This window comes from Rhincodon typus, chromosome 31 (assembly GCF_021869965.1).
Source record: "Rhincodon typus isolate 14 chromosome 31, sRhiTyp1.1, whole genome shotgun sequence".
NCBI classification, from domain to species: Eukaryota; Metazoa; Chordata; class Chondrichthyes; order Orectolobiformes; family Rhincodontidae; genus Rhincodon; species Rhincodon typus.
Window position 1 is genome coordinate 3,511,099 of NC_063362.1, and position 10,381 is coordinate 3,521,479.

At 40.5% G+C, this 10,381-nt stretch overlaps 1 protein-coding gene across 1 annotated transcript in view; it reads left to right on the forward strand.

Annotated features, from left to right (window-relative positions):
• Window positions 1-3,827: 3,827 nt before the first annotated feature.
• mmp23ba (matrix metallopeptidase 23ba) overlaps window positions 3,828-10,381 on the forward strand; it is a 31,460-nt gene continuing 24,906 nt past the window's right edge. Inside the window, exons 1-2 of the mRNA XM_020534104.2 lie at window positions 3,828-4,198; window positions 7,853-7,980. Coding sequence (XP_020389693.1) covers window positions 4,064-4,198; window positions 7,853-7,980 — 263 coding nt within the window. The 5' untranslated portion in view covers window positions 3,828-4,063. The remainder of the gene's footprint in view (window positions 4,199-7,852; window positions 7,981-10,381) is intronic.

Sequence of the window (10,381 nt, forward strand, 5' to 3'; positions counted from 1 at the left end):
GCAGCCTTACCAATGTCTTGCATAGCTGTAATATGATGTCCCAGCTCCTGTACTCAGTACTCTGACTGACGAAGGCAAGCGTGCCAAATGCCTCCTTCACTGCCCTGTCTACCCATGATGCCACTTTCAAGGAACTATATACCTGTGCCCCAGGGTGTCTCTGCTCGACAGCACCACCCATGGTCCTGCCATTACCTGTGTAAGTCCCGCCCTGGTTTGTCTTAACAAAATGCAACACCCAGCATTTATCTGCATTAAACTGTTCCTGCCATTCCTCTTTGTTTTATCCTGCGAAAGATAGTTCTTTTACTTTGACATAGGTAGAATGGTCACACATTCAGGACAAGTTTAGGATAGGAGTTAGTGGTTGGGGTAGCCAGAAGGAGTGTGGATTAGGGCTGCCTACAAGCTGTCATCACTGTGTTGGAATTCTAGCTGGATGATGCAAGCCTAGCTTCCTGATCATCCCTGCTCCTTTATTCCAGGAAGGCAAATTCAAGCTCAGTCCATTCAAAGACTGAAAGAAAGACAAATGATTTATTTTTATTTTCTTTCTGTTGACTCCTGAATGAACAAAGATAATTTTAACCAAGCAAGTTTCACATAGAAAACATCTCCCTGTTTTCTTATGTACGCCTGGAAATAAAGCAAGGACTGCCACACCTGTCCCAAGGTATAGCTGCAGATACAGCTAAACAAATCCAATGTACCACACCTTCCTACTCCTCACCCCCTGCAGTAAAGAACTGTATCATAACATTCCCTTCATCCTCATTTATTTTCCCTCCAGATTTCCAATAATTCACACAGTTCATCCTCTTTTGATATACAAGTGAACAAAAATCATGGGCAGGGGAAGGCCATTTGGTCCACCAAGGCTGCCCCACCCTCACCATAGCTGGAGCGCCATGCACTACCTCTCTTTCCTCTGTCCCTTCCCAATTTCCCTCACAGCCTTCTACAAATAAAATACCCAGGACCAAAGGGGAAAGTAAAACTCCATAACATTCCTCTCTGTCCCCTCCCTTGCAGGAAGCTACGCGGGCTAAATATTGCTACAAAGACAGTTAAACTTAAACTTAATCCCTGTCAAGAACTGGTCCAGCTCCCTCTTGAAGGCATACAGAGTGTCTTTCTTGCATACAATAATCAATCCCTAACACTCAGAGTTTCAGTTTGAGGTAACACAGACAGGAAGTGAACTTGTGCCAGATGAATATGTCAGTCTCAGTCCAATGTATCTGGTCCATCACACCTGATCCATTTCGTTTGGTGTTTGTGAATGTGTTCGGTTGTACATGCACTTCTTTAGTTTCACATTTTAAATATTGCCTTTGGTCTTTTTAGTGTTTGAGACTGTGTTTACTTTTGGAAGGTATTTGCTCAGTTGTGTCTGTTTTGATCCCATTCCTTTCTAAAACAAATGATTTAATTAAAACATCACATTTATGCTCTCTAAAATAAAACTTGTGATGTTTTCAAGCTTTCTTTTCGTTTTCACCAGTTCATTGCTGAATTACAACAAGATTGGTAATTAATTTTTCTCCCTCCTGTCACCCTGCAAGCTGATGACCCTATTCCATGTCCCATCTGATGTCCCTGTTTATAAGTTTCCTGCAACTTAAGCTAATATCTCTCTGTCAACTGAACAGCGAGACCTTACCAATTCTAGATGATAAAATCCACTTTTCAGTAGACAGTTAGAAACATTGCAAATATTTACTCCTGCAAAATGAAAAAACAGTGCAAACTGTAAGAGATGATGGAAATGGTGGTCGGTACTCAATACCCATTCATCCTGTTGCCCCCCACCCTGGTCGCTCCTACTGTCATGGGATTGAACTGGGAATCCCAGAGATGGCTGTCTGCAACAAGGCTCAATAGCCCAAGCAAATTGGGATCATATCAGTGGAACTTTGATAGAATTCTGAAGCAGCAATGAGCAGAGGGTGGGCCGCACACTCTACAAGTTGATATTTGGCATAATGCAGTCATTAATGCATTGCTGCAGGCCACCCAAACCACCTTCCTTTGTCATGATTTTGCAGCATTGGATGGGCTTCACGGTGGATCTACTAAATGTCCCTCCAGCTTTTCAACAGGATGTTCAGGAGGCCTGGCGTAAACATGGCTTTGACACTCAATTGTTTAATCAAGTGGGCTACGAGCTCAGTCTTGTCTGATAGGATCTGTCATATGCAACTCAGCATTATCTCTTAATTTCTCGAATTATTTATTGTCTCTTATTGTCCATGGATAGTTCATTTACTTCCTTTGTATTTTATGTTTTATTCGTAGTATACAAACTATCTTGTGAATAAAATACTGCTACACAAATTTAATACAGAATTCTTTGTTGTGAAGCTGAATCCTACTTTGTGGTCAACTATTGTTAACTTTGAAGGAGTAATACACCCCTTTGGCAACACAACAAGAAAATACATCTGTTATGATATCAAATACCTTGATTAAATAATTGTAGGATATTTGTATAGATTACCATGGAGGTTTGTGTTGAAAGTAAGGAATACATATATAGCGTTGATCCAATCACATTCAGGATTTTGGCTCAGTTTAGACATACAAACTGACAGGATTTCAAAATTACTTAACATAAAGAGGAGCTACCTTCAATATAATTACCCAGTCTGATGGGGCCCCCACCCGAAACGTCAACTTTCCTACTCCTCTGATGCTGCCTGACCTGCTGTGTTCCTCCAGCTCCATACTCTGTTATCTCGGGCCTCCGTCCAGTTGTCTTATATTTTGTTGAAGCCTGTAACTCTGCATCCTGTTGAGAAGGTGCAATGCAGGAAGAAAGGCTCTAATCACATACTGTCACTGGCAGCTTCTATGAAGAAGTCTATGGTGCGTATCATCACAACTTCCCAACTGAGATAAACCACTGTGGCTGCAAATCATAACATTTGGGGAAAAAACTCACAATTAATGTAAAACTGAACTAGAAAAATTACCAAAAAAGTAGACAATTTGATAAAAGAAATGTATGTTTCCTATCTAAAGGATTCTTTGTGGGGCTTAAGACCTCTTAATAGTATTTAAAGTTAATAGCTTTTGACAGGAATAAATGTGTGTTGCAGGGTTGTTGCTACATCAACTGTTATTGCTGGCACCTGCCTGTCAGCTCGAGATTAAACCCACCACGCTCCTAAGAACAAAAGGCAAATGGTTCGATTGCTGAATATCTGAAATATAAACAGGAAATGCTGAATAGGTCAAGTAGCCTCTGTGGGGAGAGAAGGAGGGTTAATGTTTCAGAGTTTGTAATATCTCTACAGATGCTGCCTGACATGATGAACATTTTGAACATTTTCAGTTTATGAATACTTCAAATGTTTGGAGCTATTTTATCAAGTTTCCGATCTTTGGTGTGTTTGTTTATAATTGGAGAGTGGAAGGAAGTTGGGGATATATTTAAACATATTCTCTAAGGAGATCAGACTAACAGCCACACACATACTCATGATACACACATTTGTATATGTGTATCAATATATAATAGAATATTTCAATACATTGCAGCAGGTAGCATTATATAGGAAAAGTCTTTCTCTGATTCTGTTGCATTGAGGCACAGATTCTGTTGACAAATGCAGCTTCAAGACCAGTATGTTGTGCTTTGTCATGTAAGTTGTCCAATATGGAGTTAATTCCAGCATATGCTCATTTTGCAATTTTCTGCTATGTACTTCCACCAATGACTGTACATCTGAAATGGATTATAATGCTGAATAAAGTCCAAATTCAGAGACGTTGCAGTGTGCCCAGCTGTTCCTGGCTAAATTTCAAATTGATGGATGGAGATTTTTGAGATGTACATTTGAAGTAACGTGATACTGTTTGGCTGTCACAGCCACGCAGAAATGCAGTTTGTGTAAGTGCTACTGAACTAAATAGAGTTATTGAAAACCCACTTTCTTAATAATCTTTCTTAAATGGAACTGCAAGCGGACAATGATCTCTAGACAAGCTCCTGGACAGAGTGGCCTGAGTCTGAGACACTGAAGGGAACGTGGGAAAACGAACTGTCACCACTTTGACCATGATGGAGTTTTTTCGAAGATCTGAAGATGATTATTTGACAAATATTAAATTTTTAATATGCATTGCAGTGTCGTTCATGTTCATAGTTGGAGATAAATCTGTTGATGCATTCCCTGCTTGGAGACCTCAGTTAGTGAGTATAAACTTTATTAAACCTTTAAGTGCTGGAATTTCTTAAAGCCCGCTGCTTCTGTTTTTGATAATATTTTACCTAAAATTAAACTGGTGTACGAAGAATAAAGAAAGGGTTATCTCTGAAATCTGGAAACCCTAATTTATTAATCTAATCTAGCAATTCATTTTTTTGTGCTGCAGTTGAAAGTTGTTTAGCAAAAATGTAGGTACTGTTCTCACTCTCTCTTTCAGGATTTGAAACAGTGTAATGCAGCACTAATCAGAGCTAGGCGATTTCCACAATTTGACTTCCTTTGCTATGAACTTCTTGTTGATAGCAATGTTTCTTTTCGGTGCCTTGCCTAGTGCACAGTTCTGTTCAATATTTTCCTGCAGAAACTGTACCAGTAAAAGGTGCAGGAGTCAACAATTCAGCCCCACTTCACACCCTATCCCCATATCCTTCAATTCCCTTACAGCCCAACAGGGTGTATAAATCCCAATCTTCAATGTTCTCAATGACTGAGTATCCGTAACCCTCTGGGGCAGAGACTTACAAAGATTCGCAACCAGCTGAGTGCAGAAATTTCTTTTCATCATAATTATAAATGGAAATCCCTTTGAAATTGTTCCTAGTTAGAATTGTAGAGATGTACAGCATAGAAATAGACCCTTTGGTCCAACTTGCTCATGCCAACCAGCTATCCTAAATTAATCTAGTCCTATTTGCTAGCATTTGGCCCATATCCCTCTAAACCCTTCCTATTCATGTACCCATCCAGATGCCTTTTAAATGTTGTAACTGTACCAGCCTCCTCCACTTCCTCTGGCAGCTCATTCCATACACACACCACCCTCTGCGTGAAAAAGTTGCCCCCTAGTTCCCTTTTAAATCACACCCTCTCATCTTAAACCTATGCCCTCTAGGTTTAGACTCCCCTACACTGGGGAAAAGACTTTGGCTGTTCATCCTATCCATGCCCCTCATGATTTAATAAACTTCTATAAGATCACGCCTTAGCTGCTGACACTCCAGGGAAAATAGCCCCAGCCTATTCAGCCTCTCCCTATAGCTCAAACCCTCCAACCCTGGCAACATTCTTGTAAATCTTTCTGAACCCTTCCAAGTTTCACAACATCCTTCCTACAGCTGGGAGACCAGAACTGAATGCAGTATTCCAAAAGTGGCCTAATCAATGTACTGTACAGCAGCAACATGATATCCGAACCCCTGTACTCAACACACTGACCAATAAAAGCAAGCATACCAAACACCACCTTCACTATCCTGTCTACCTGCAACTCCACCTTCAAGGATCTATTCACCCACACTCCCCAGGACCTTACCATTAAGTGTATAAGTCCTGCCCTGATTTGACTTTCCAAAATGCAGCACCTCACATTTATCTAAATTAGATTCCATCTGCCAATCCTCGGCCCATTGGCCCATCTGATCAAGGTCCCGTTATACTCTGAGATGATCTTCTGGGTTGTCCACTACACCTCAATTTTGATATCATCTACAAACTTACTAACCATACTTCCTATATTCACTTCCAAGTTATTTACATTAAATGACAAAAAGCAGTGGACCTAGCACCAATCCTTGTGGCACACCGCCAGTTACAGGCCTCCAGTTTGAAAAGCAACCCTCCACCACCACTCTCAGTCGTCTACCTTTGAGTGAGTTCTGTATCCAATGGCTAGTTCTCCCTGTATTCCATGTGATCTAACCTTTTAACCAGTCTACCATGAGGAGCCTTGTTGAACACCTTACTGAAGTCCATAATAGATCACGTCCACTCCAGCCTTTATCAATCCCCTTCACCACTTCCTCAAAAAAACTAGAAAGATAGTTTCCTGACTGGGAATTGGATCAGGCTACAATGGTGAGAACATCAAATCCTAACAACTAGACCACCAGGGAATGGTTCTAGTGTCAGCATCTACCTTTTCAAATCTTACAAGCATTTCATATGTTTCAATTATATTGACTGTAGTTCTTTTTAACTTGAGATAACACAAGCCCATTTTACTCAATTTCTCCTCATTTCCTCTGTTCCAAGGAATCAATAGAGTGAAAGGAATCTTCAGCTCCTGCCAATACTGTATAAGTGATATATTCCTGATGCAGTGAAACTAATTATTCCTCTTTCCTATAAAGATTTGCTAAAAATTCATTCACTCTTTGTTCTCACTGATAAGATTACATCAGGATCTAGCCAGATCTTGAGATGTCGGATGTGAAGTCCGAGCCAATCTGTCTGACAAAGTGCTGTATCAATGTGATGTGTCACCTACCTCTGATTATGACATATTCTGAGGAACATTCAATTGTTGTTAAAAATGTTTGGTGTGGTCTTTGAAATTTGATTTACTGAGAAAAGGTTTTAGCAAAAGTGTGTTGGTCTGAAAGGGCACATTATTTCTGTTCTTGGCAGGTGTTATACTTGGCTCAGTGGGTAATGCTGTCCTCTGAATTTCAAATAATCCAGTGCAATTGTGAGTGAGTGCTGCACTATTGGAGATGTTGGCTTTTGGATGAGACACGAAATCAAGGCCCATCTGCCCCTCAGGTATATTCAGGTGAATGTTAAAACAAAGTGTCATGGCACTAATTGAAGAAGAACCAAAAATACTAAAACAAAGGAATCTGTGGGGATTTGCTATAGGCAAACTGGCTGCCACGTTTTTCTACAGTACAGCAATGATTAAATTGACTATGAAACTGAGATTGCAACAAATGCAACTTGACCAAACAGAGCTCAGAGTGGCTTTGTGGAAGAGGAAAAATGAATAAACCCAAAGCAATCCCAGCTTCAGGGTAATTTCCCCTCCTTCCATGTTATCACAAATATTTATTTTCCAGTGGGACGTACATCTAAACTGCAAATAATTCATTTTGTTCTCATTATAGTGAATTAGCCCAAGCCTAGAAAATGGTTTTGTTTTTGCTGCTTTACTTCTGCTTCTTGCTGCTAGCAGGTTGTGTGAAAGTGAAGAGGGACCATTGGACAGGGGGTGGGGGGCTGGAGTGGAGACTCAGTTTGATGACGTGAATGAATTCCATAATTTGGTTTGATTTTTCAGTGCACAGGTTTTCTAGTTCATCATGATGCTTCAAGGTGTTTTATGAAACTGAATGACAATCTGTTAGGGGCAGGGTCTGGGTGAGATACTCTTTGGAGGGCCAGTATGGACCTGGGCCGAATGGCCTGTTTCCACACTGTAGGGATTCTGTGGTGATTCTATAAAATAATGATTCTTTATAGTCTGGTAATCTGCAGCTTTGGGAGCTGACATAATATATTACACAGCTGGTCTCCACACTAATACTCAGGTAAACCATGTCAAAACTCTGTACTTCCACCTAAATATCAGTTAATGTTTTAATGTTCAGTGGGATATTTTGATCTCTTTCAGTGCTAATAAAAGTAAAAGTGTAATGCTTTTTGCACAAGCTGCAGTTCTAGGGGATCGTATACATCATGACAGTGTTTAATAGGTTGTCAGATACCTGCTTTCTCTTTATACTGTGGTTTTTAACCTAACTGAAATTTGAATATTAACCAAATAGATACCATGCCATAATCAGCGTGACCCTATTGTGATTGCTTTATAAGAATTCTGTTCAACAGTCAATTCTATAAACAACTAATGCTTCAACTTCTAGGAAAATACTGTACCTTCCAGTTTGCTGGTGTTCGATGTTCACTCCACATTCCAGCATCAGGCAAGAAAGAAGAGGTACACATTAACTCCGCAAATGCAGAAATGGGATCATTTCAACCTAACGTACAAGTAAGTATGAAGGGGTGTTGAATATAAAAGTCCACACTTTCTCCCCCATGATGTTCTGAATCCAGAGAATACTGTAAAATGAATATTTGATTATTCTGAAATTCATCTTATCTGTGAGTGTGCCTGCATGCAGTTGGAGAATGAGGGGGAATTAAACAGTAAATTACTCTGCGATGTGGTTATTTGACTTTATACCCTATTGCATTACTTACTGATGCTTAGTTTTGAGGCAGAAGTGAGCTAATCCTCGGTCCCAGTATTTCTGATTAAACTGTTATTCAGTTATTTTATGAATATTTTCAATAATTGAACAGATTAATTTACATTTTTCATCATCTCCTTTTCTAAGACAAGCTCCAATCTCATTTTTAATGTCACCCAATCCTGCCCTTTTCCCTGACCAAGGAGAGAAATCCATATCACTACTAGGTCTCTTAATGCTCTGTAGATGATTAATAGGAATTGATCAGGAGGAACAGAGGGTTTCTCATGCATGTTATCCCCAGGGGAAACTCTAGGGCCATAATCTTCCTCTGGGCTTGGAGGAAGCTGCACTTTGACTCCTCACAAATTCACTCAGCCCATGTGTAAATTTCTCATGCCACTTTGGTTTCACAATGCAGTTTGAGAGGTGTGAACCAGTGTAGGTGTCTATCTGCTTCTCCAATGCGGTATCCCAGCTCTTAACAGTGTACAAAGTTCCCCTGAACCTCTTCCCCCACCATACCCAGCACATGCCCCTCAGATCACCCATGCCAGCCCATGCCCCATTAGATGGGCAGGTGGTAAATCACTGACCAACTAATCTCGAGTCCCAGCCTCATGTTCTGAGGACACAGGTTTGCCTACTGCCGTGACTGATGATGAAATTTGAATTCAATTGGAAAAATCCGTAATTTAAAGCTAGCTTAAAGGCAACTATGTAATCACCATGCCTGGTTTGGCCTACATGTGACTCCAGACCCACGGAAATGTAATGCAGGGATAGACAATACGTGCGGGCCCAGCCAGTGAGGCCCATGTGCGAGGAACAATTTTATTTTTTAAAAAAAATCACCACTGTCAGCCCAAGGCCTCTTAGTTAACACTGTGCCACCTCTATACCCCTGTGTATTCCCTACACCATCTCAGGTCATTCAGGAGAGTGACTGAAAAAAGAAAACTTGACACCAAGATGCTTGAGATAGTTGGACAGGTGACCCAAAATGCCCTACAGCACAGAGAATTAAAAGCTTAGTCACCAGTGAGGCAGTGATTAAAACTGGCTAGAATATACAGAACATGGAGATCTGTCAGCATGATTGTACAGTTGGCTGCAGAGAACTTGGGTGGGAAGGAGTCAGCCACGTATGATGACCATCTGGTAATTTTTGCTGAGAAGTGTACATCTGTGGACTTGGGATGAAATCGAATCAAGCTGAGCTGAGGTGACCTTATGACGGCAAGGCATGCCAACATTCACATATGAAGAATGCCAACTTAAGTGAGGCATAGGATGTCTGCCAAACATGAACCATGTTCCAGTTTGAATGAATGCCTTCAGGAAAGGAATGGAGAAAGTTAGAGGAAAATTAGAATTTAGACTGCTATGGAGATTTAAATGCTGTACAGAATGTGCACTGCAGTTCAGACTGTTCATACAGATTAAACATTGAGTTTGCCAGTCTGTCTGCATGTTTTTTTTTTGAGATATCTGATTTAGAATTCCTGATTGATTCTTTTGAAATTTCATTATATTAAACATGTAAACAAATTATTGAGTTGTATCTTGCATGGAAAATTACTTAGCAATTCCTTCCGCGAAGAGTTGCTCTAAATACCTCATGACAGCCAGAAGACTGGTTTAGCACACTTGGGCTGCTCTGCTTTCCACATGAGGTTTGGAAATCTCTTGATTTGGCAAAACTCCCCCTTACATGCAATGAGACAGATGAATATTATTTAGGACAAACTTAGTATTGCAGATAATTTTTGTCAACTTTGCTCATTCTGACAATCTATGAAACCAAAGAGTTTCAGAATCACTCAGTTGAGTAATGTTGCTGGCTTAAAGGTATTCACTTGTGGCTTCTGGTCATAATGTCAAATTCCTGAACTGAACTAAGAAACCCAGTGTAGTGATTGGAACCAGCTGGATTGCATAGACTACGAGATCCTTGATTGGGGTTGTTAACCTGGGCTAATCAGGAAAGCCCTGGCTGATCAATATAACCAGGAGATTTAGAATCTCCTCAGTTCAGGGGACTGACTCCAAGCTGGTTGTGTACTGTTGTACTGGTAAAATGACAGGGTGACTTGGTAACAGGACCCAGCCTTTGTACCACTGTTTCAGTGTATGGGTCCTAGACTGAACTTTTGTGAGTGTACCGTGCCTTTGTGAGTGTACCGTGCCTTTGTGAGT